This window comes from Haliotis rufescens, unplaced genomic scaffold (genome assembly GCF_023055435.1).
Source record: "Haliotis rufescens isolate VD_foot unplaced genomic scaffold, xgHalRufe1.0.p SCAF_130, whole genome shotgun sequence".
NCBI classification, from domain to species: domain Eukaryota; kingdom Metazoa; phylum Mollusca; class Gastropoda; order Lepetellida; family Haliotidae; genus Haliotis; species Haliotis rufescens.
In genome coordinates, this window is record NW_025963814.1 from 550,796 (window position 1) to 578,782 (window position 27,987).

The 27,987-nt window shown below is 42.7% G+C and overlaps 1 protein-coding gene and 1 long non-coding RNA gene across 2 annotated transcripts in view; both read left to right on the forward strand.

Annotated features, from left to right (window-relative positions):
* Positions 1-918: 918 nt before the first annotated feature.
* Positions 919-4,620, forward strand: LOC125378939. Its single transcript, XR_007220536.1, has 2 exons — positions 919-2,837; positions 2,980-4,620. It is a non-coding gene; the product is annotated as an uncharacterized LOC125378939 (long non-coding RNA).
* A 3,229-nt stretch (positions 4,621-7,849) lies between these two features.
* Positions 7,850-27,987, forward strand: part of LOC125378942 — a 52,136-nt gene continuing 31,998 nt past the window's right edge. The window contains exons 1-2 of the mRNA XM_048394884.1: positions 7,850-7,870; positions 13,468-13,664. Coding sequence (XP_048250841.1) covers positions 7,850-7,870; positions 13,468-13,664 — 218 coding nt within the window. The remainder of the gene's footprint in view (positions 7,871-13,467; positions 13,665-27,987) is intronic.

Sequence of the window (27,987 nt, forward strand, 5' to 3'; positions counted from 1 at the left end):
AAATCTTGAAGTTAACGCGAGCATGAATTAAATGATAAAATGCGAGTGGTCTTTGTTCGCATTAATGAAACTTCGTATTTATGTCTCCAAAATGACTATCAACAATATGACTTCGGATAGCGCACACTTTGGATAGCGGAAATACCAACCTGAATATATACACAAACATGGTTTATTGAGCAGCAGTTGTAACAAGTACATAACAATGTCATTTAAAGAATAGGAATTACACAAAGGGCATCCGGTGAGTTATCACTGCTGGGGTCAAGAGTTCTACCCACTCGTGTCAAACTAGGCATCATTGACCACTGTTTGATTGGATTAGGGTAAGGATTCCTATCATTCCACTGGGGATGGGGTGGGGGGAGTCGCATTGATTTTGAGTCGCATTTTTTGGCTAGGGGTCAGCAGTCGTATTAATTTGGAGACACTTTAATTTCCAGATTTACAGTATATTGTTTGTGGTGTTCATCACTGAAAATGAAATTCGGCATTGATTCTGGGTGGGTGTGTCTTTATTCTTCCAAATACCTGCAAATAGTGCGTGAATTTGTATGCATATTTATGACATGTTTATTATTGTTTTTTTTTGTAAAATTTCTCTTACGACTACCCTCCTGATTTCTGATTTCTGTAAATCTCTGTGAGACCATTTGATCTAGTACATACCTTCTGATAGAATAGACAAGATGGGTGATCAGTTGACAAACGCTGATAGGGGCACCTTGACCGTACATCCCCACTGCGTCTATGCTATGCTAGAATATACAGATTCCTGCAGGATATGAGTATCAATTGAGATAACGCTGATAGGGGCACCTTGACCGTACATCCCCACAGCGTCTATGCTCATTGCTGTGCTAGAATATACAGATTCCTACAAGATGGGAGTATCAATTGAGATAATGCTAATAGGGGCACCTTGACGGTACATCCCCACCGCGTCTATGCTGTGCTGGAATATACAGATTCCTGCAGGATGGGTGTATCAATTGAGATAAAGCTGATAGGGGCACCTTGACCGTACATCCCCACAGCGTCTATGCTATGCTGGAATGTACAGATTCCTGCAGGATATGAGTATCAATTGAGATAACGCTGATAGGGGCACCTTGACGGTACATCCCCACCGCGTCTATGCTGTGCTGGAATATACAGATTCCTGCAGGATATGAGTATCAATTGAGATAACGCTGATAGGGGCACCTTGACCGTACATCCCCACTGCGTCTATGCTATGCTAGAATATACAGATTCCTGCAGGATATGAGTATCAATTGAGATAATGCTGATAGGGGCACCTTGACGGTACATCCCCACCGCGTCTATGCTGTGCTGGAATATACAGATTCCTGCAGGATGGGTGTATCAATTGAGATAAAGCTGATAGGGGCACCTTGACCGTACATCCCCACAGCGTCTATGCTATGCTGGAATGTACAGATTCCTGCAGGATATGAGTATCAATTGAGATAACGCTGATAGGGGCACCTTGACGGTACATCCCCACCGCGTCTATGCTGTGCTGGAATATACAGATTCCTGCAGGATATGAGTATCAATTGAGATAACGCTGATAGGGGCACCTTGACCGTACATCCCCACAGCGTCTATGCTGTGCTAGAATATACAGATTCCTGCAGGATGGGTGTACCAATTGAGTAATGCTGCTCAACATTTGCTAAGGACCACACCATTGACTGAAGATGAATGTTGTTCAAATGTTGAGTCGTATATTATTGCATTCAAAATAGGAGCATCTTTAACTTGATAAGTCTCCTGTAAGAGTCGGGGGCACAGATGGCCCAGTTGTCTTAGGTGCCGCGATTTGCTGTGCAGTGTATGATTGTGGGTTCGAATCCCGGTTCACCCTGATTATGTTTCTAGGTTTAGTGAGCACCATACCCGGGCTCGTGGGTTTCACCAAAGTGGTAAACATCTGAGACCTGCATCACTTCGGGCTTTCCTCCCACTTTAAGCTGACAAGAAGTAATATAATTGGAATACTGTTAAAAGCTGAGTTATGCCATACTCACTCACTCACTCACACAGCCTAGGCACTAGAAGGTTGCAAACACGGTTTGTCTCAACTTGGACTGGCCGTTCTGTTGAAAAAAACATGCAAACGGCGTAGTCCTGTTGTGGCTGAGTTCTTTTGGAATGTCAGAGTTCTTCTGTTGTGATTAATAAGGTGTGTTGACCAGAATAGGTAGGATAATGTACACAGCTGTCTAGAGCTGCAATTTCACACAGGAATTATTTGTATTTTGCATTTGTTAATTGACACTTATTAACTACTGGGTCATGCGCTATAAGATGATACGAGTGCTGCGACTATCGTAAGTCGACGATAGAATTTCAACAGTGGAAGGAGGCCCTGAATTCTGTGTTGCGGAAGGAAACTAGCTTTGGGATCAAGACTGACGTTCCAGATGACATAAATATTGTCAGATAAGGTTTTTATTTGCTGTTGTTCACCTTTGAAAAATGACAAATTCCTACCATTTGACTGGACATTTTGTTGTTAAACTGAACTATGAGATGTCCTCAGTCTCTGTTACAAGCAGCAACACAGGTTCAAGGTCATCTTAACGAGGTAGGTAATCAGTACAAGGCCCTCATTTGCAAACTTAAAAACTTTGCATGAAACTATATTTTCCTTGGAATATACTATATATTACATGTGTATATTAATGGGAAATACTAAACATCTAAGTGTGAAATAAGTAGTTGAGTCTATCATTATAGGCCAATGCGATATCTTCTTCCTTGTACATGTTAACCAAAGTATTATTTGCACTCACATCGGCAGTGTCCTCCACACTCTACAGGCCCTGGTTTAAGGGCCAGGGGTGGCCCTGGTTTGAGGGCCAGGGGTGGCCCAGGTTTAAGGGCCAGGGGTGGCCTGGTTTGAGGGCCAAGGGTGGCCCAGGTTTAAGGGCAGGGTTGACCCTGGTTTGAGGGCCAAGGGTGGCCCAGGTTTAAGGGCCAGGGGTGGCCCTGGTTTGAGGGCAAGGGGTGGCCCTGGTTTGAGGGCCAAGGGTAGCCCAGTCACCTAAGGTGCTGCAGTGTGCTGCAATTCCTCCCTCAGGCATGCCGTGAACCTGTGATCATGGGTTCGAATCCTAGATCCACCTTGATTGTCACGGTGTTTTCTGTACCATACCCGTGTTGTGGGTTTCACCAGAGTGGTAAACGTCGAAGAACTGCATCACTCTGTCTTTCCTCCTAACACAAACTGAAACACCATGTATATTACTCAAAAAGAAGTTAAAGACAGCCCAATGTTTTCTTATGACTATAGTTAGTCTGTCATGGCTGGTGGGTGCACACAACCTTCCATTTGTGGGTGTTCTTTGACTTGTTTTGAGTAGTATATGTGAAATACTGTTCACAGTTGTGTGAAGCACAACCGATTTACTAGCACCTTGCATCTGTACTGGCAGTGGGCTAGTGTTAATTGCCATATTAAACTGTATATTCATGTCTTGGACCCTGAACTTTGTCGGATCTGGTGCTGAAGGCTGCTGTCAGGCCCAAACTTAAAACTCTATGGTTATAACTGTCATACAAAGTTACAATCTTTTTCCTATTGTTTTGCTATTGTGCAGTGTTTTTCCCATTGCTGATACCATGGATACTCTGATTTCTGTCATGACTTCATGGAGGCAGTACATGCTCCTTTTTATGCTCCATTTGTCAAAGCTTTGGAAAATTTGGCTTTGACATTGCATGGAAACCATGACCTAGTGCTTATGACCTTGACCTTGTGCTTATGACACTGGACTTTGTGCTTATGACCTTGATCGAGTGTTTACGACCTTGACCTTTTTCGCTGCCCCAGCAATTACTGAATAAGGTGGAATCTGGCTGAATCAATTCAGGTTTGAGCCTGGGACCATTGAAACCAGTAAGTTAGTCAGGACAATTGGGAGTGTGTATGTTTTATACGGTTGACTTAGAACATATGTTACACACAAGGCATGCCCTCTTAGCTAAAGTATATTTTGTAATTTTTTTATCGCAACTTTAACTTTTATTGTGACGGCTTGATGTTTGTATCCCCCTGCCATACCTAATGTATGGTGATCTGTTAAGGTCATATTTTCATAGGATTTGTTTTTTTTTCCATTGGTATTCATGACCATTGAGTCTGTTATTGTTGTTTATATGCTGGCTCACAAGCTGATCCAATTCTTATTGTATGACTGTTTTGACAGTGCTATGTATATTGTTGTTTTTTTCTAAGATATGTCCACTGTTATATATACATACTTTCTACCGGGCGGTATGGCTGATATCCCCCTCCATGCAGTACCCTCTCCTGTACATATACAACTGTTTATACCCTGTGTACAATGTTTGTTACTTGCTGTCCTCACTTCCCCGTACATAAGCTATCATCATTCATGGAGGCTGCTGACTCCTTGTCATTGTCTTGGATACATTTCAAATTGTTCATGTATGTCAAAAATAGTTTGGCTGGAAGATGAATGTCCCAAGATTGAGTTATTTTTTAACAGGGCCTCGATTTCATAATCAACTCACACCAATTTGTAAAATATTGCATTACTACATTTGAAGGGCACTTGGCCTTGGTTTGGCTGGCAGTTCCAGGAACACTGTCCCTCCTGAACTATAAGGGTAAATGTAAAGTGGCTTGGTAAAGTCACAGTGACGGTATAGGACAGGCTGAGTGAGGGGTGGGGAATGTATTTCCAGCCAAACTATATTTTTCACCAACACTAATCTCTGGCCACAAGAAATTAATTATTACATTATGATCCAAATTTATCAATGTAGTGAAGGAGGAGGGGGTTTTATTTTTAAAAACATCATCTTTCAAGGTCACGATTGAAAGTGAGCGTATGTCGTTGTCTGCTGGTCTGTTTGTCTACTGTAAATTTCTCCTCCTCAGAATCCACAAGACCAATGAAGCTGACACTTCACATGTTTATTCCCAACAATGATGGCACTGAATCTGTTGAAGAGGTTGGAATCAGTTTTTCAATATGGCCACCATGGCAGCCATTTTGAAAAAGATATTTATGACCATTACTCAGTCATTGTTCAATATGTGATTAAAGTTAATATCTAGTTAGCTATCTGTGAGTCATGCTGTTAAATCTCTCCATGTGCTGTAACACTTCTATGAAAGGGGCGGTCGGGTAGCCTAGTGGTTAAAGCGTTCGCTCTTCACGCCGAAGACCCGGGTTCGATTCCCCACATGGGTTCAATGTGTGAAGCCCATTTCTGGTGTCCCCCGCCGTGATGTTGCTGGAATATTGCTTAAAGCGGCGTGAAACCTCACTCACTCACTCACTTCTATGAAATTGGAAGACTGAGTCATGTATGTTTCTCCTTTAGATGACATTTTGGTCAATTCATTAGACTTTAGTTCTAGTGTTTAGTATTTATACAGAGAATAGATGAAAATCAATGCAGACAGCAGAATTTGCCTTTGTTTTTTAAAACTGTTGCGTACATATCCAGGTGAGCTACAGTTCCCTGACACTATTGTTTTTGTAACAGTTCTGTTATAATGAAATATGAAGGTGAGAGGACAGGGTGATAATGTAGCAATCAATTTGTGTTGGCCTTTGGTGTTTATATGAGTTCTTGAAGCTGTACTTAATACAATGCCGCTTGGTTGCCCTGCTTGCAGTGTTCTCATGACCTGTCTCATGCCCTGTACATCCAGCATCACCCACCTCCTCCAATCACAGGACCTGATTCTTCAAGCTCCCTCCCAGCGCTTGACACCTTCGTTACACTCTCGGTAACATCGCTGTCACCAGTAGGGGCACGCCCATTACAAGAATCTTGAAATTTGCCCTCTAACCCCATATCATAGTGAATTTTGAAAAGGTTTATAACTGACCATAATTTCAAGATGAATTTATCATTTTGTTTGTTTGATCAGATTGGTTCACAATTGCAGACAAATGGAAAATCAACCAACTCCCCCTTAAAGTCTAACAATATCAATAACATGATAGTTGTCATGAAACGCAAATTCAGATTGATAAACAAAGAAAATAAAATAGCAAGGGTAAGAGTATCCACGTCACTGCATTATCACTTGTTTGTAAACATAACGGTCATTCGGCTGTGAATTCAACTCCATGCATGGTTGTGGCCACGCATCACAGTGGGGAGGTTTGACTGGTGGCAGTGATAGTATAGAGAGCTCCGGGGTATCACTGTGAGGAGCTTGCGGATTCTGGTCATATTCCACATCCTGTCACCATGGATACTACAATCAAATATTGTCACAATATGTGAAATGGCCTTCAGGTATTCCAAAGAAATGAAATTGGGCACCAAGTGCTAAATATGTTCCGTTTTAGGTCCATATGTGGCAGTTTGTGGAATTGGTTTTTCATGTTCACTAACCACTGTTATGCAAACCTTTGCCACTATAAGTGGTGTATAAATGTGTATATTGCCAGTGTGGTGTATGTCTAGTTATCTCCAGTGTTCACTGAGGGTACTGTGTGAAGGGCTGATGTCCCTGCCACCTATCCTGCTTGACTGCTGTATATGAAGTTGTGGGTGGCCTCTCGACGCTCACGGCTCCCATGCATGTATAAAGAAAATGCATAAATGTTTCAAACCATCAACCCTTTGCTGTTGTTATTTATCTGCGTGTGATCCCCAGCTCCTCGTGAATAAGAGGAGAGAGAGAGACTGTTGGGGCTCGTATATGACGACTGAACTTGGTTGGTTGGTTTGTTGTTTACCGCCGCACTCAGCAATATTCCAGCTATAGGACGGCGGTCTGTAAGTAATCAAGTCTGGACAATCCAGTGATTGACATCATGAGCATCGATCCACGCAATTGGGATATGATGACATGCATCAACCAAGTCAGCGAGTCTGACCACCCGATCCAGTTAGTCGCCATTTATGACAAGCATAGTCGCCTTTTACATCAAGCATGGGTTGCTGAAGATCTATTCTACCACGGATCTTCACGGGTCTGGAAGGGCTTGTATATCACAAGACTGAAGGATATGTAATAGGACTGTCCTTGTTAATGAAATTGATAATAAAAAGATTGACAATATTTGAATTAGAAGACCTATGCGACAGCAGCCTGTAATAAAGTTGGGTGTGGTCAGGTCTCTCATTAGGGGCGGTGAGGGCAAGCGGTCAAAAGCGCCAGGTTAGCAAGCACCAGGTCCTGAGATCGTTCCCGCATGTGACCAGGTTGTTATTCAGCCTTGGGACCAACAATATTTACGGGTCTTTAAGGTGTTGTGACTACTCCTAGTGTACAGAACATTCACCCTGTGCACTCAAAAGAACCCACTCGTCCGACGGTAGATGACAAGATGGTGGAAACACGGATACGTACATACACCGAAACACAAGTGTCACAACGTGTGGGGTCACCCTGGACAAGAGAATTAGTTCAAATGTGCCTCTGTTCACCCACCAGGGAATGGGTACCCGGTAGGTGAAGTGGATGTAAAAACTAACAGGTTGGGTTGTATACTCCCCAGGGAGTTGAGAATGATAACTGGAATGCAAACGGATGCACTGGCCAGGGAACAAATAAGACCGCTTTTAAATACCCGCATTAGTACCTCGATACCTGTGGTATATAAATGTATGATATGAGATTATAGTAATGTTAACCATCCAATCCTCATGTTGGTCAGCCATGTGTTCGTACTGACAAGTGGATGTAAATAAAAATCTAAGAAGACAAATTACTGTAAATCTTGACACAGCCACTGATTGATATCATGAGCATCAAACATCAAGAACACAGAATGCAGAAACAATACTCATTGTTTATTCAATTGTCTTCAACTTCTACAATGTACAACATGGTTCAAGAATGTCATCCGGTCAAGCAAGGGTAGGTCTTTTCCTAATATACTACTCAAAAGAAGTTAAGGAACACCTGATTCTTCAAATTACTGTGGTTAATCTGTCTAACATCTTTTGAGTAGTATACACCACTTCAGATTGCAAGTAAATCAGAGCTACACCAGCGAGTGAGTGAGTTGGGGTTTAACGCCGCTTTTAACAGTATTCCAGTTATATCGCGGCGTGTCAGCTTAATGTGGGAGGAAAGCCCAAAGTGATGCAGGTCTCAGACGTTTACCACTTTGGTGAAACCCACGAGCATGGGTATGGTGCTGACAAACCTAGAAACATAATCGGGGCTAACCGGGATTCGAACCCACAATCGTAGGTTTCTGGCGTGCCCAAGGGTCGCAACTCTGCACATCGCCTTAGACAACTGGGCCCCCCGTGCCCCCCGCTACCCCAGTGACTGAGCCACCAGGATGACTGGTCCAGACTGATGTGATGTAAAACTGTAGACTGTCACACAGCGCCATTCGTCCACTCACAAACAGGGTGCGACAACACAACAATATCACAACTCACTGGTCTGGTCCTCTTGAATAAACCCAAAATAAAACAGACTACTCACAAGGAGTTAAAGAACCCCGATACTTTCATATGATTACAGTTAATCTGTCATAACATGACCGAATAACTACAGTAACCTATGGTAATAACGAACTCAAAGGGACCACTAATTTTTGTTTCTTAAAACCGTAGTTCATCATAAGCATATATACAGCAAAAGGACGCTACTATCCATCAGTTCATTATAAGCGTGTTTGTTATAAAAGTAGTTTATAGTTTTATGCAAAAATTGGGTTTCCTTAACTTCTTTTGAGTAGTATATAATACTGAACCTATGAGGACAACAATGCCAAATATTTAAATATATTCTTGACATGAAAATCATTTTGGGGTATCATGGAAAAGAAAATATATATCCTTATCAAGTGTAGTGTAGTATAGAATCCTGTCCCAAGGGTGAAGTGAGGGACAGGTTAAGACTCAGAAATATTTCAGCAATATCACAACATCCTGAAGTGAGTGAGTATGGTTTTACGCCACTTTTAGCAATATTCCAGCAATATCAAGGCGGGGGACACCAGAAACAGGCTTCACACAATGTACCCATGTCGGAAATCGAACCTGGGTCTTTGGTGTGACGAGCGAACGCTTAAACCACTAGGCTACCCGACCACCCCACAACATGCTGTAAATCGTCAAGTCCGGACCAGCAATCCAGTGGCTGATAACATGAGCACAGGTGCCCAGCCTATTTATTCCCTTTCAGTAATATCTGGATAAAGTAGGCAGTCATTTTCACTGTTTATTTATTGTCAGTAATCACCATAGCAACCCGGTGAGGTTAGTTTCTTTCGTTTCAAGTTTCTATCACCGTCAGCCACTGGGAGCTATTTTTTATTGTACCAAGTGTGCATGTCTTTTACATTCGTAAAAATTGTACACATATTTTCACATACTCACTCAACAGCTATTTGAAAGAAATAAGATTACCGAATATATTTCTTAAAGTAATATTAATTCAGAGCTCCTTACAGTGTACGTCTGGACAGAATGCCACGTTAATCTTCAACAAATTACATGCAATGCATCAAGTAACTACGAAAGGTCTGTTTTAAAAAAAATATGATTTACCATATTCGACGTAATAAGCGCCCAGGGCGCTCTCAAAATTAGAAATAGGGGGCTCTTATTAGATTAATATTTTGGTGGAAAAAACCCAACAGAGTTGAAAGATAAATTTCGTGGTTTATGTTGACAGCCTGAAATGTTTATGTACGACAGATATATTTCTCCAGAATTTAACTGCCTATAATTAAGGGTGCATATAACACACGAGTGCATATTATACGCAAATAAATGTCCTGTGTACATTGATCAATCGGAAGGGGTGCTAATTGGGATTGTTCACTAGCCAATATCTTAGCAAATGTCGCCGTGGGCGCTTATTAGAGCGGGGCGCTTATTACGTCGAATACGATATATGTTTTTTGTAATACATTTAGTTACATCACCGTAACACCATAATGTTTGGATAAAACTCACAATGACTACAGCCAAATCATAACGGTAGGCACTTCTGTGTGAGCAATACTCCACAAGAAACACTCCTGAACCTGAACGACTGGGTGTTCATTGATACCAACACGAGATTGACCCACACCCTGGAACCCCGTTTCTATAAGCCACCATCAGCACTGCAGACAGGAAAGTTAAGTAATGCCTTTCTAGCAGGAAGACCAAGCCACCTCTGACACAAACTCATTCGGGGGGACCACACATGTTTCAGTGCTGTTTCATCAGCATGTTCCATACTCCATCAATGTATACTACTCCATTTTTGATAGGGACATTTTTATCTTCCCATGAACAAAACAAACCCTTATATGCCAAGTGTATAATGTAATGAAGGATTCAAGATTGAAAGAATAACCTCCATAGATGTTATCATATTGGGCACGGATAACATATTTTATTCATTTATAACCTACGGGGGCAAACATATCGGGGTTAATACAAATCATATCTTCCTTATCATGAGACAACAGGGTATTGTTTCCGTCATCCGGACGACATTGTTGACGTCATTCGAATCTTATTGTGACGCAATGTCGGTATGACGTCACACTAGAAACGGTGTCATAGCTTAAGATTGTTGACGTCATTCGACAAATTGTGGTTCAGCTGCTATTGTGACTTACTGTCGTTAAAGGTAAACTCTACAATTCGTCTCTGTGTGTCTTCGGTAATAAATAGAACATTGCTGGCATATTCGTGTCCATGTCATACTATGTTTCTGAAACTTGCGCCTAAATTCCGGTATTTCGACACTCGTGTCGTAAACATAGTATGACATGAACACTCATATAATATCTCTATATATGATATGAGTGATTATCCTTATCAAGAGTTGAACAGGACAAAAGCTGCTGAAACTGCATAAATAGGACATCGCTCATACTCCCCCCACTGATTTTAAACATTCTCAATCCCATCCAACGTAATCTGTAGGCCTCAATTTTGTCCCCCATGAAATTGGAAGACTTGACTATTGGGACATGTTGATTATTCCAAAAGAAATTCCATTAGATAAACTTGAGTGAATGAGTATGGTTTTACGCCACTTTTAGCAATATTCCAGCAATATCACGGCGGGGGACACCAGAAATGGGCTTCACACATTGTACCCATGTCGGGAATCGAACCCGTGTTTTCGGCATGACGAGCGAACGCTCTAACCACTAGGCTACTGCTAGGTTTCCTCCAATGACATCAGGACACCTCACTATAATTCAACATAATCTGGACACCTCATTATCATTCAGTGTTATCTGGACACATCAATTCATCTAGGGTAGAGGAGACATTTTGTTTTGGCTTGTAATCATTACTTGAAATCATTACTTGAAATCAAGATTTCGTGAAAATCCTCAATCAAATTCGCAATTCGAGAAATCTCAATTTTATCCAACGAAATCTGGACATCAGTTTCTTCCTACGGAATCTCAACAGAATTGCAGAGGCAACTGGCTCCTGTAACCATGGTAACACACTATGAAGAAATATGTGGCAAACCCTGACTGCAGTGCTGTGTCATCACCATGGAAACCTATATACAAATCATAAACTGTACAATTATAACATCTCGTGTTCAGACCAACATTCACTCAGGTAATCAAACATCGCTTTGAGCAGTATTGCCGCTATATCACGGCATGTCAGCTTCATGTGGTCGGACAGCCTGAAGTGAGGCAGGTCTTTTGACATTTACCACATCCATGGGTATGATTCTGACAAACCAAGGACCATAATCTGGGCAAATCTGCCAATAGAACCCACAATAAGCCTATCCTTGCAATGCTAAGGGAAGCAACTCTACTTACCAAATTGTGGTTACCCGAGTCCTAGCCAGGTGAGTGAGTGAGTGAGTGAGTGAGTGAGTGAGTGAGTGAGTGAGAGAGAGAGACTGGCTTCCTACTTTGCACCTATGTGGGGAACCAACTGGAGTCTAGGGCGTTATCAGTGTTATATTACCGTATTCAACGTAATAAGTACCCTGCTCTAAAAAGCGCCCACGGCTATATTTGCTAATATATTGGCTAGTGTACAATCCCAATTAGCATCCCTTCTGATTGATCAATGTACACAAGACTTATTTATTCGTGTATGATATGCACTTGTGTGTTATATGCACCCTCAATTATGGGCATTTAAATTCTGGAAAAAAGATTTGTCGTGTATAATACACACAGACTTTTCTTTGTATCATTTCAGGCTGTCAGCATAAACCACAAAATTTACGATCTTTCAACTCTGTTTTTTTTTCTTAGCAAAATAGTATTCTAATAAGAGCCCCCTATTTAATTTTGAGAGTGCCCTGGGTCCTTATTACGTTGAATACAGAACCCATAAAGGTAGAATGACCATGCAGAATAACATTCTGGTATTGGCATTTTATCGATTCTAAATGCTGATTGGTCAGTTGAAGTCATGTGATGTCATCGTGCGTCACCGTTGAATAAAATATGTTACTTCAGCCATTGTTCTTGACGTCACAAATTAAATACATTAAATGTCATCTGAACAATAGGCTGCCTTTAGTGAAGTTTTTCTGTAGGATTGACATTTTTTCTTCATTATCTCTCTCAATAACCTACTCGATACAGGGGGGACCTGTACCTCCATTCATTAACCCGGGTCAGGCAATCCGTGCTTCCTCGTAGCTCGATGGTTTTTCTCTAATTCTTTAGCTACAAGGGGACACAGGTGGCCGTCTAAGGCGCCGCAATTCGCTGTACAGAGTTGTATCCCTTGGCTACGCCAGAAACCTATGATTGTAGGTACGAACCTGGTTCGCCCCGTTAAGTTCTTAGGTTCGTCAGCACCATACCTGTGCTTGTGGGTTTCACCAAAGTGGTAAACTTCTGAGACCTGCTTCACTTCGGGCTTTCCTCCCACATTAAGCTGACACACTGTGATATAACTGAAATATTGCTAAAAACAGCGCTAAACCCAACTCACTCACTCACTCACTTTAACCATGTGTTAACTGCATGGCTATCCCACTCCCAACCCCAAAATATATTAAAGTTGCCACCCCACTCTTTACCCCCCCAAAAAAAATTATGTGAAGGATGCGACCCCACTCTCTAAACACCCCCCCAAAAAACATCCTCCCCTGACAATATGTGAAGAATGCTCCTCCAATTGAGCCCCACCCCACCCCACCCCACCCAGCTATAGACAGCTGCCAGTGAACTTGCCTTAACTCAGTGTATCCCTGTTCCCGTCTATAGTACCACTGTACACGATCTGCTACATGAGTGAGTGAGTGAGTGAGTGAGTGAGTGAGTGAGTGGTCACAAAGTATAACAGGACACTCCTGCTTCCAGGACAATCACACCTGTTACCATAACAACAACCTTGGCAACCAGGACACTTGTAGTTGTAGTTGCAGCAGACCTCGGTGTTACGGAGGCTGGTGTGGAGTCGATATTGTCGGCATCCTTGGCGTATAGCGCATAGGCCTCTTGTGTTGCTATTGAATCTCAGTACAACATTCATGGTGACACAACTCAGAAGAAATCTGCTGCCCGAGATCGTGTGAGTGTCTTCTTGTTTGAACCAGGAGTTTTGTCAGTCGTGCGTGTCACTGGAGTGTTTTTGTCAGCGTTACCACCCATCGACTTCTTCTTCTTCTTCGTCTTGCCGGACTTCTGTGCTGATGCCATATCGGAGGACGCGGGAGACTTGAGGACAGGCTCGGTAGAGGCTAGGTACAAGCAAGGTACATGGTAGTTTGATACAGGCTAGTTACAGGCCAGTTACAGGCTAGGTACGGGCTAGGTACAGGAAAGATAAATGCCAGGTACAGGTAAGGTACAGTGTATGTACTTGCTACTACAATATACGCTAGGTACAGTCTAGGTATAGAGTAGGTATAAGCAGGGTCCCGTCCGGGATTCGAACCCACTCTGCCAGAGTGATGCACTAAATTGACAGTTATCTATGGTCTTACGAGTTATCTGCCCTTGGAAACAAATCCAACCCACTCAGCCGACAAAGCTTCGCTGACTTTGTGTGCTGGCGATTTGTTTCCAAACAAGGGCAGATAACTCTGAAGACCATAGAGTTCAGCTATGGCAGTTCGGCGGTTGAGTGACTGGAATTGGCATTTGCTATCATCTGTCAAATTCGTTGTTGTTAGTTTAAAATTGTCAACTTACACCATGTTTATTACACGCAATGTATATATTTTCGTTTACAGTTGATGGGGATTGCTTTGTTCTGAAGATATTAGATAAATACAAACAACGCAAACCTACTCCTACTACTATAGCACCTACTACTGCTCTAGCACCTACTACTACTACTACTACTACTACTACTACTACTACTACTACTACTACTACTACTACTACTGCTACTACCACTAATACTACTGCTTCTACTACTACTTCTACTCCTACTACCAAAACTACTACTACTACTGCTACTACCACTACTACTACCGCTGCTGCTACCATTACTACTATGACTGCTACTGCTACTTCTACTGCTACTACCACTACTGTTGCTACCACTACTACTATTACTGCTGCTACTACTGCTACTACCACTACTGCTACAACAACTACTACTACAACTACTACTGCTGCTTTTACTACAACTACTACGACTGCTACTACTGCTACTACTCCCACTACTACTACTACTACTACTACTACCACTGCTGCTGCTGCTGCTACTGCTACTGCTGCTACTACTACTACTACTACTACTACTACTGCTGCTGCTGCTGCTACTACTACTACTACTACTACTGCTGCTACTGCTGCCACTACTACTACTACTACTGCTGCTACTACTGCTACTGCTGCTGCTGCTGCTGCTGCTGCTGCTACTGCTGCTACTACTACTACTACTTCTACTACTACTACTGCTGCTGCTACTGTAATTGTGAAGACTAGAAAGAGGCAACCGCGGGTGAGGCCCGCTGACTTTATTGATCCATGTTATTGTGTCCCAATTGCGTAGATCGATGTTCATGATGTCAGCCACTGGGTTTTCTGGTCCAGACTCGATTTCTTACAGACTGGTGTCATATAGCTGGAGTATTACTGAGTGCGGGGTTAAAAAAGAAACACACAAACAAACTACTACTGCTGCTACCACAACTACTGCTACTATTACTGCTACTATATTGTTTTGCTACAATAGAATTGGCCTTTTATGAGTTGAGATGTGACGAATTTAGACACAGACGCCCAACATTACGACAAAAACTGGTCACATCTGTTGGGAAAGGATCTTTACTTTTGTTAATATTTACATATTATTTTATTTCAAGATGAGAAGTGAATACTGCCAAAACCCGTTTCAAGCCAAACTGGCCTATTTCCCGGTTTAGAAGGGTGCGGTTCTCCAAAAATCACAGCAATAACTGGTAACATCTGTTGGGATAAGAACTTCTCTTGTGTTTTAAATTGGTTTCCTTGAAAAATATTATTTAGGATATCAGTTTGTAGGATGGGAAGCGGGTACTGCCAGAACCCGTTTCAAGCCAAATTGACCTATTTTCAGTCAAGATGAGCCGGGTTAGAAGGGTGGGCTGTGTGCTGTTTTCCAAAAATAACAACAATAACTGGTAACATGTGTTCGGATAAGAACTTCTCTTGTCATTTAAATTGGTTTCCTTGCAAAATATTATTTAAGATATTAGTTTTCAAGGTGTGAAGTGGATACTGCCAAAACCTGTTTAAAGCCAAATTGGCCTATTTTTCAGTCATGATGTGCCGGTTTAGAAGGGTGGGCTGTGTGCGGTTTTCTAAAAATCACAGCAATAACTGGTAACATCTGTTGGGATAAGAACTTCTCTTGTGTGTTAAATTGGTTTCCTTGAAAAATATCATTTAGGAACTGAGTTTTCAAGATGTGAAGTGGATACTGCCCAAACCGTTTCAGGCCAAATTGGCCTATTTTTCAGTCATGATGTGCCGGTTTAGAAGGGTGGGCTGTGTGCGGTTTTCTAAAAATCACAGCAATAACTGGTAACATCTGTTGGGATAAGAACTTCTCTTGTGTGTTAAATGGGTTTCCTTGAAAAATATTATGTAGGACTTTAGTTTGTAAGATGTGAAGTGGATTCTGCAAAAACCCATTTCAAGCCAAATAAGCCTATTTTCAGTCAAGATGAACCGGGTTAGAAGGGTGGGCTGTGTGCGGTTCTCCAAAAATCACAGCAATAACTGGTAACATCTGTTGGGATAAGAACTTCTCTTGTGTTTTAAATGGGTTTCCTTGAAAAATATTATTTATGAATTAAGTTTGTAAGATGTGAAGTGGACACTGCCAAAACCCGTTTCAAGCCAAATAGGCCTATTTTCAATCATGATGAGCCGGGTTAGAAGGGTGGGCTGTGTGCGGTTCTCCTAAAATCACAGCAATAACTGGTAACATCTGTTGGGATAAGAACCTCTCTTATATTTTAAATGGGTTCCCTTGAATTATATTATTTAGGATATTAGTTTGTAAGATGTGAAGTGGACACTGCCAAAACCCGTTTCAAGCCAAATAGGCCTATTTTCAATCCTGATGAGCCGGGTTAGAAGGGTGGGCTGTGTGCGGTTCTCCAAAAATCACAGCAATAACTGGTAACATCTGTTGGGATAAGAACTTCTCTTGTGTTTTAAATGGGTTTCCTTGAAAAATATTTTTTATGAATTAAGTTTGTAAGATGTGAAGTGGATACTGCCCAAACCTGTTTCAAGCCAAAACTGGCCAATTTTCAGTCAAGACGTGCCGGGTTAGAAGGGTGGGCTGTGTGCGGTTCTCCAAAAATCAAAGAAATATCTGGTAACATCTGTTGGGATAAGAACCTCTCTTATATTTTAAATGGGTTCCCTTGAATTATATTATTTAGGATATTAGTTTGTAAGATGTGAAGTGGACACTGCCAAAACCCGTTTCAAGCCAAATAGGCCTATTTTCAATCCTGATGAGCCGGGTTAGAAGGGTGGGCTGTGTGCGGTTCTCCTAAAATCACAGCAATAACTGGTAACATCTGTTGGGATAAGAACTTCTCTTGTGTTTTAAATGGGTTTCCTTGAAAAACATTATTTAGGAATTCAGTTTGTAGGATCTGAAGCAGGTACTGCCAGAACCCGTTTCAAGAGAAAACTGGCCAATTTTCAGTCAAGATCAGCTGGATTAGAAGGGTGGGCTGTGTGCGGTTCTCAAAAAAAATCACAGCAATAACTGGTAACATGTGTTGGGATAAGAACTTCTCTTGTGTTTTAAATGGGTTCCCTTGAAAAATATCATTGAGGATATTAGTTTTCAAGATGTGAAGTGTATACTGTCAAAACCTGTTTCAAGCCAAATTGGCCTATTTTTAAGTCATGATGTGCCGGGTTAGAAGGGTGGGCTGTGTGCGGTTCTCCAAAAATCAAAGAAATATCTGGTAACATATGTTGGGATAAGAACTTCTCTTATGTTTTAAATGGGTTTCCCTGAATTATATAATTTAGGATATTCGTTTGTAAGATGTGAAGCGGATACTGCCCAAATCCGTTTCAAGCCAAGCTGGCCTATTTTCAGTCATGATGTGCCGGGTTAGAAGGGTGGGCTGTGTGCGGTTCTCCAAAAATCACAGCAATAACTGGTAACATCTGTTGGGATAAAAACTTCTCTTTTGTTTTAAATTGGTTTCCTTGAAAAATATGATTTAAGACTCTAGTTTGTAAGATGTGAAGTGGATACTGCAAAAACCCATTTCAAGCCAAATAAGCCTATTTTCAGTCATGATGAACCGGGTTAGAAGGGTGGGCTGTGTGCGGTTCTCCAAAAATCACAGCAATAACTGGTAACATCTGTTGGGATAAGAACTTCTCTTGTGTTTTAAATGGGTTCCCTTGAAAAATATCATTTAGGAACTGAGTTTTCAAGATGTGAAGTGGATACTGCCAAAACCGTTTCAGGCCAAATTGGCCTATTTTTCAGTCAAGATGAGCCGGGTTAGAAGGGTGGGCTGTGTGCGGTTCTCTAAAAATCACAGCAATAACTGGTAACATCTGTTGGGATAAGAACTTCTCTTGTGTTTTAAATGGGTTTCCTTGAAAAATATCATTAAGGAACTGAGTTTTCAAGATGTGAAGTGGATACTGCCAAAACCCGTTTCAGGCCAAATTGGCCTATTTTCAGTCAAGATGAGCCGGGTTAGAAGGGTGGGCTGTGTGCGGTTCTCCAAAAATCACAGCAATAACTTGTAACATATGTAGCATTGCATAGCCAGAAAACATATTGTACTTCATAGCCAGGGTAACATTAAGTACCGCATAACCAGAGTAACATGTAGTACTGTATAGACAGGGTAACATGTAGTATTGCACAGCCAGGTAACATATTGTACTTCATAGCCAGGGTAACATTAAGTACCTCATCACCAGAGTAACACAAGGAACACAAAGTACTGCATAGCCATGGAACACAAAGTACTGCACAGCCATGGAACACAAAGTACTGCACAACCATGGAACACAAAGTACTGCACAACCATGGAACACAAATTATTGCACAGCCATGGAACACAGAGTACTGCACAGCCATGGAACACAAAGTACTGCACAACCATGGAAAACAAAGTACTGCACAGCCATGGAACAGAAAGTACTGCATAACCATGGAACACAAAGTAATGCACAGCCATGGAACAGAAAGTACTGTATATCCAGGGAACACAAAGTACTGCACAGCAATCGAACACAAAGTACTGCATAGCCATGGAACACAACGTACTGCACAGCCATGGAACACAAAGTACTGCACAGCAATCGAACACAAAGTACTGCACAGTCATGGAACACAAAGTACTGCACAACCATGGAACACAAAGTACTGCATAGCCATGGAACACAAAGTACTGCACAGCTACGGGACACAAAGTACTGCATAGCCATGGAACACAAAGTACTGCATAGCCATGGAACACAAAGTACTGCACAGACACGGAACACAAAGTACTGCATAGCCATGGAACACAAAGTACTGCACAGCCATGGAACACAAAGTACTGCATAGCCATGGAACACAAAGTACTGCATAGCCATGGAACACAAAGTACTGCATAGCAATCGAACACAAAGTACTACACAGCCATGGAACACAAAGTAGTGCACCGCCATCGAACACAAAGTACTGCACAGCCATGGAACACAAAGTACTGCATAACCATGGAACACAAAGTTCTGCATAGCCATGGAACACAAAGTACTGCATAGCCATGGAACAATAATTACTGCATAGCCATGGAACACAAAGTACTGCACAGCCATGGAACACAAAGTACTGCACAGCCATGGAACACAAAGTACTGCACAGCCATGTAACACAAAGTACTGCACAGCCATTGAACACAAAGTACTGCACAGCCATGGAACACAAAGTACTGCATAGCCATGGAACACAAAGTACTGCATAGCCATGGAACACAAAGTACTGCAGAGCTACGGAACACAAAGTACTGCACAGCCATGGAACACAAAGTACTGCATAGCCATGGAACACAAAGTACTGCACAGACATGGAACACAAAGTACTGCACAGCCACGGAACACAAAGTACTGCATAGCCATGGAACACAAAGTACTGCACAGCCATGTAACACAAAGTACTGCATAGCCATGGAACACAAAGTACTGCACAGCCATGGAACACAAAGTACTGCACATCCATGGAACACAAAGTACTGCACAGCCATGGAACACAAAGTACTGCACATCCATGGAACACAAAGTAATGCACAGCCATGGAACAGAAAGTACTGTATATCCAGGGAACACAAAGTACTGCACAGCAATCGAACACAAAGTACTGCACAGCCATGGAACACAAAGTACTGCACAGCCATGGAACACAAAGTACTGCACAGCCATGGAACACAAAGTACTGTACAGCCACGGAACACGAAGTACTGCATAGCCATGGAACACAAAGTACTGCACAGCCATGGAACAATAAGTACTGCATAGCCATGGAACACAAAGTACTGCACAGCCATGGAAAAGAAAGTACTGCATAGCCATGGAACACAAAGTACTGCAGAGCTACGGAACTCAAAGTACTGCACAGCCATGGAACACAAAGTATTGCATAGCCATGGAACACAAAGTACTGCACAGACATGGAACACAAAGTACTGCACAGCCATGGAACACAAAGTACTGCATAGCCATGGAACACAAAGTACTGCACAGCCATGTAACACAAAGTACTGCATAGCCATGGAACACAAAGTACTGCACAGCCATGGAACACAAAGTACTGCACATCCATGGAACACAAAGTACTGCACAGCCATGGAACACAAAGTACTGCACATTCATGGAACACAAAGTACTGCATAGCCATGGAACAGAAAGTACTGTATATCCAGGGAACACAAAGTACTGCACAGCAATCGAACACAAAGTACTGCACAGCCATGGAACACAAAGTACTGCACAGCCATGGAACACAAAGTACTGCACAGCCATGGAACACAAAGTACTGTACAGCCACGGAACACAAAGTACTGCATAGCCATGGAACACAAAGTACTGCACAGCCTTGGAACACAAAGTAATGCACATCCATGGAACACAACGTACTGCACAGCCTTGGAACACAAAGTAATGCACATCCATGGAACACAAAGTACTCCACAGCCATGGAACACAAAGTACTGCACATCCATGAAACACAAAGTACTCCATAGCCATGGAACACAAAGTACTGCACAGCCATGGAACACAAAGCACTGCACAGCCATGGAACACAAAGTACTGCATAGCCATGGAACACAAAGTACTGCACAGCCATGGAACACAAAGTAGTGCACAGCCATGGAACAGAAAGTACTGTATATCCATGGAACACAAAGTACTGCACAGCCATGGAACACAAAGTACTGCACAGCCATGTAACACAAAGTACTGCACAGCCATGGAACACAGAGTACTACACAGCCATGGAACACAAAGTACTGCATAGTCATGAAACACAAAGTACTGCACAGCCATGGAACACAAAGTACTGCACAGCAATAGAACACAAAGTACTGTACAGCCACGGAACACAAAGTACTGCACAGCAATCGAACACAAAGTACTGCACAGCCATGGAAAATAACGTACTGCACAGCCATGGAACACAAATTACTGCACAGCAATAGAACACACAGTACTGTACAGCCACGGAACACAAAGTACTGCATAGCTATGGAACAGAAAGTACTGCACATCCATGAAACACAAAGTACTGCACAGCCATGGAACACAAAGTACTGCACAGCCATGGAACACAAAGTACTGCATAGGCATGGAACAGAAAGTACTGCACAGCCATTGAACACAAAGTACTGCACAGCCATGGAACACAAAGTACTGCATAGCCATGGAACACAAAGATCTGTACAGCCATGGAACACAAAGAACTGCACAGCCATGGAACACAAAGTACTGCACAGCCATGGAACACAAAGTACTGCACAGTCATGCAACACAAAGTACTGCACAACCATGGAACACAAAGTACTGCATAGCCATGGAACACAAAGTACTGCAAAGCTACGGAACACAAAGTACTGCATAGCCATGGAACACAAAGTACTGCATAGCCATGGAACACAAAGTACTGCACAGACATGGAACAGAAAGTACTGCATAGCCATGGAAAACAAAGTACTACATAGCCATGGAACACAAAGTACTGCACAGCCATGGAACACAAAGTACTGCATAGCCATGAAACACAAAGTACTGCACAGCCATGGAACACAAAGTACTGCATAGCCATGCAACACAAAGTACTGCACAGCCATGGAACACAAAGTAGTGCACAGCCATGGAACACAAAGTACTGCATAGCCATGGAACACAAAGTACTGCATAACCATGGAACACAAAGTTCTGCATAGCCATGGAACACAAAGTACTGCATAGCCATGGAACAATAATTACTGCATAGCCATGCAACACAATGTACTGCACAGACATGGAACACAAAGTACTGCACAGCCATGGAACACAAAGTACTGTACAGCCACGGAACACGAAGTACTGCATAGCTATGGAACACAAAGTACTGCACATCCATGGAACACAAAGTAATGCACAGCCATGGAACAGAAAGTACTGTACAGCCACGGAACACGAACTACTGCACAGCAATCGAACACAAAGTACTGCACAGCCATGGAACACAGAGTACTGCACAGCCATGGAACACAAAGTACTCCACAGCCATGGAACACAAAGTACTGCACATCCATGAAACACAAAGTACTGCATAGCCATGGAACACAAAGTACTGCACAGCCATGGAACACAAAGTACTGCACAGCCATGGAACACAAATTACTGCACAGCCATGGAACAGAAAGTACTGTATATCCATGGAACACAAAGTACTGAATAGCAATCGAACACAAAGTACTGCACAGCCATGTAACACAAAGTACTGCACAGCCATGGAACACAAAGTACTGCACAGAGATGGAACACAAAGTACTGCATAGCCATGGAAAACAAAGTACTGCACAGCTACGGAACACAAAGTACTGCACAGCCATGGAACACAAAGTACTGCACAGCCATGGAACACAAAGTACTGCACAGCCATGGAACACAAAGTACTGCACAGCCATGGAACACAAAGTACTGTACAGCCACGGAACACGAAGTACTGCATAGCCATGGAACACAAAGTACTGCACAGCCATGGAACACAAAGTAATGCACATCCATGGAACACAAAGTACTGCACAGCCATGGAACACTGAGCACTGCACAGCCATGGAACACAAAGTACTCCACAGCCATGGAACACAAAGTACTGCACATCCATGAAACACAAAGTACTGCATAGCCATGGAACACAAAGTACTGCACAGCCATGGAACACAAAGTACTGTACAGCCACGGAACACGAAGTACTGCATAGCCATGGAACACAAAGTACTGCACAGCCATGGAACACAAAGTAATGCACATCCATGGAACACAAAGTACTGCACAGCCATGGAACACAAAGTACTGCACAGCCATGGAACACAAAGTACTGCACAGCCATGGAACACAAAGTACTCCACAGCCATGGAACAAAAAGTACTGCACATCCATGAAACACAAAGTACTGCATAGCCATGGAACACAAAGTACTGCACAGCCATGGAACACAAAGTACTGCACAGCCATGGAACACAAAGTACTGCACAGCCATGGAACAGAAAGTACTGTATATCCATGGAACACAAAGTACTGCACAGCAATCGAACACAAAGTACTGCACAGCCATGTAACACAAAGTACTGCACAGCCATGGAACACAAAGTACTGCACAGCCATGGAACACAAAGTACTGCACAGCTATGGAACACAGAGTACTGCATAGCCATGGAACACAAAGTACTGCATAGCCATGGAACACAAAGTACTGCACAGCTACGGAACACAAAGTACTGCATAGCCATGGAACACAAAGTACTGCACAGCTACGGAACACAAAGTACTGCATAGCCATGGAACACAAAGTACTGCACAGCCATGGAACACAAAGTACTGCATAGCCATGGAACACAAAGTTCTGCATAGCCATGGAACACAAAGTACTGCATAGCCATGGAACACAAAGTACTGCACAGCTATGGAACACAAAGTACTGCATAGCCATGGAACACAAAGTACTGCATAGCCATGGAACACAAAGTACTGCACAGACATGGAACACAAAGTACTGCACAGCCATGGAACACAAAGTACTGCATAGGCATGGAACACAAAGTACTGCACAGCTACGGAACACAAAGTACTGCATAGCCATGGAACACAAAGTACTGCACAGCCATGGAACAAAAAGTACTGCACAGCCATGGAACACAAAGTACTGCACAGCCATGTAACACAAAGTACTGCATAGCCATTGAACACAAAGTACTGCACAGCCATGGAACACAAAGTACTGCATAGCCATGGAACACAAAGTACTGCACAGCCATGGAACACAAAGTACTGCACAGCCATGGAACACAAAGTACTGCAAAGATACGGAACACAAAGTACTGCATAGCCATGGAACACAAAGTACTGCATAGCCATGGAACACAAAGTAGTGCACAGACATGGAACACAAAGTACTGCACATCCATGGAACACAAAGTACTGCATAGGCATGGAACACAAAGTACTGCACAGCTACGGAACACAAAGTACTGCATAGCCATGGAACACAAAGTACTGCACAGACATGGAACACAAAGTACTGCACAGCCATGGAACACAAAGTACGACATAGCCATGGAACACAAAGTACTGCATAGCCATGGAACACAAAGTACTGCATAGCCATGGAACACAAAGTACTGCACAGCCATGGAACACAAAGTACTGCACATCCTTCGAACACAAAGTACTGCACAGCCATGGAAAACAAAATACTGCACAGCCATGGAACACAAAGTACTGCATAGCTAGGATAGCAAGTAGTACTGCACAGCCATGGAACACAAAGTACTGCACAGCCATGGAACACAAAGTACTGCATAGCTAGGGTAGCAAGTAGTACTACACAGCCAGGGTAACATAAAGCACTGTATAGCAAGTACAACTTGTCCAGAGGCACTTCAGGAGCTTTGATATTGACGCGAGTCCATAGAATACTATATTGACAGATGGGACGTTAAGCCGTTTACCATTAAAGCACAGAAGGCTACATTGATATTGACGCCGTCCTCTTCTCATCCTTAAGCATAGAAGACATCTGATATCTGCATCCAGTCGAGATGCCTACCACACCTACCGACATCAGCATACAGTGAAGTCGACTACCCCACCCACCTCTGATATCTGCATCCACTCGAGATGCCTACCTCACCTTCCGACATCAGCATACAGTGAAGTCGACTACCCCACCCACCTCTGATATCTGCATCCACTCGAGATGCCTACCTCACCTACCGACATCAGCATACAGTGAAGTCGACTACCCCACCCACCTCTGATATCTGCATCCACTCGAGATGCCTACCTCACCTTCCGACATCAGCATACAGTGAAGTCGACTACCCCACCCACCTCTGATATCTGCATCCAGTCGAGATGCCTACCACACCTACCGACATCCGCATACAGTGAAGTCGACTACCCCACCCACCTCTGATATCTGCATCCACTCGAGATGCCTACCACACCTACCGACATCAGCATACAGTGAAGTCGACTACCCCACCCACCTCTGATATCTGCATCCAGTCGAGATGCCTACCACACCTACCGACATCCGCATACAGTGAAGTCGACTACCCCACCCACCTCTGATATCTGCATCCACTCGAGATGCCTACCACACCTACTGACATCAGCATACAGTGAAGTCGACTACCCCACCCACCTCTGATATCTGCATCCGTTCGTGATGGCTACCACACCTACCGACATCAGCATACAGTGAAGTCGACTACCCCACCCACCTCTGATATCTGCATCCAGTCGTGATGGCTACCACACCTACTGACATCAGCATACAGTGAAGTCGACTACCCCACCCACCTCTGATATCTGCATCCAGTCGAGATGCCTACCACACCCACCACCATCAAGCCTCGGCTCGAGCAGCGCAGCCAAATGGCCAAAGTGATTTTATGGACGCATCAAACATTTGCGAGAACGCGAGATCGCACCACTTGACCAATGACACTTACATATGATGACCGTAATGTAACAACCCCCACTGACATATGTCAGCTTTGGGGTAGGTAATAGGCGGATTTAGCAAAACCATATGACGCTGACCAAATCGATCAAGACTTTAAAGATGGTATTGACTATGAAATTGAGAACTAAGCCTCTGGTAATGAATCTTTTTCATGGGTTGATAATGTACTGTGTGCTGAAATATCCGTTCAGGAAGTCACTAGGTATGTACAGACACTGAGGAGGAACAAATCACCTGGCCCTGACACTATATATATTGAACATGTGATGTTTGGTGGTGAGCTGCTAGTACGGAAGTTGGCACTGTTATCTAATACTATTCTCAGACTTCAGAACACACCTGCAGCCTATAGACACGGGGTATTTATAAGTTTAAGAAAGATAAATCAAACCCTGACAATTATAGAGGTATTACGCGAACGTCTTGTCTTAGTAAGCTTTTTGAGAAAATTCGCATTGAAAGATTAGAAACGTGGACATGACGAGAAAGCTTTTGATCGATTATGTAAGAAGTAATGTTCTACATGTACAAGAAGCATCAAGGGGGTTAACATGTGTTCTACATGTACTACTAGTATCAAGGAGTTAAGACCTGTTCTATATGTACTACTAGCATCAAGGGGGTTAAGACCCGTCTACATGTACTACTAGCATCAAGGAGTTACGACTTGTTCTATATGTACTACTAGCATCAAGGGGGTTAAAACGTGTTCTACATGTACTACTAGCATCAAGAGTCTCAAGACGTGTCCAACATGTACTACTACCATCAAGGGGCTTAAAACGTGTTCTACATGTACTACTAGCATCAATTGGGTTAAGATGTGTTCTACATGTACTACTAGCATCAAGAGTGTCAAGACGTGTTCTACATGTACTACTAGTATCAAGGAGTTAAGACCTGTTCTATATGTACTACTAGCATCAAGGGGGTTAAGACCCGTCTACATGTACTACTAGCATCAAGGGGTTACGACTTGTTCTATATGTACTACTAGCATCAAGGGGGTTAAAACGTGTTCTACATGTACTACTAGCATCAAGAGTCTCAAGACGTGTCCAACATGTACTACTACCATCAAGGGGCTTAAAACGTGTTCTACATGTACTACTAGCATCAATTGGGTTAAGATGTGTTCTACATGTACTACTAGCATCAAGAGTCTCAAGACGTGTTCTACATGTACTACTAGCATCAAGGCGGTAAAAACCTGTTCTATATGTACTACTAGCATCAAGGGGGTTAAGATGTGTTCTACGTGTACTACTAGCATCAAGGCGGTAAAAACCTGTTCTATATGTACTACTACCATCAAGTGGGTTAAGATATGTTCTGCATGTACAACTAGCATCAAGGGGGTTAAGATGTGTTCTACATCTACTACTAGCATCAATGGGGTTAAGATGTGTTCTACATGTACTACTGTCATCAAGGGGGTTAAGATGTGTTCTACATCTACTACTAGCATCAATGGGATTAAGATGTGTTCTACATGTACTACTAGCATCAAGGGGGTTAAGAAGTGTTCTACATGTACTACTAGCATCAAGGGGGTTAAGATATGTTCTACATGTACTACTAGCATCAAGGGGGTTAAGATATGTTCTGCATGTACAACTAGCATCAAGGGGGTTAAGATGTGTTCTACATCTACTACTAGCATCAAGGGGGTTAAGATGTGTTCTACATGTACTACTAGCATCAAGGGGGTTAAGATATGTACTACATGTACTACTAGCATCAAGGGGGTTAAGATGTGTTCTACATGTACTACTAGCATCAAGGGGGTTAAGATATCTTCTACATCTGCTACTAGCATTAAATGGATTGGTTCTACATGTACTACTAGCATCAAGGGGGTTAAGATATGTTCTGCATGTACAACTAGCATCAAGGGGGTTAAGATGTGTTCTACATGTACTACTAGCATCAAGGGGGTTAAGATGTGTTCTACATGTACTACTAGCATCAAGGGGGTTACGACCTGTTCTACATGTACTACTTGCATCAAGGGGGTTAAGATGTGTTGTACATGTACTACTAGCATTAAATGGATTGGTTCTACATGTACTACTAGCATCTGGGGGATTAAGACGTGTTCTACATCTACTACTAGCATCAATGGGGTTACGACCTGTTCTACATGTACTACTTGCATCAAGGGGGTTAAGATGTGTTGTACATGTACTACTAGCACCAAGGGGATTAAGACGTGTTCTACATGTACTACTAGCATTAAATGGGTTGGGTTCTACATGTACTACTACCATCAAGGGGATTAAGACGTGTTCTACATGTACTACAAATCATGCCAAATCTCGGTGTTTAGAACAGCAACACTGTCAGTGGTGA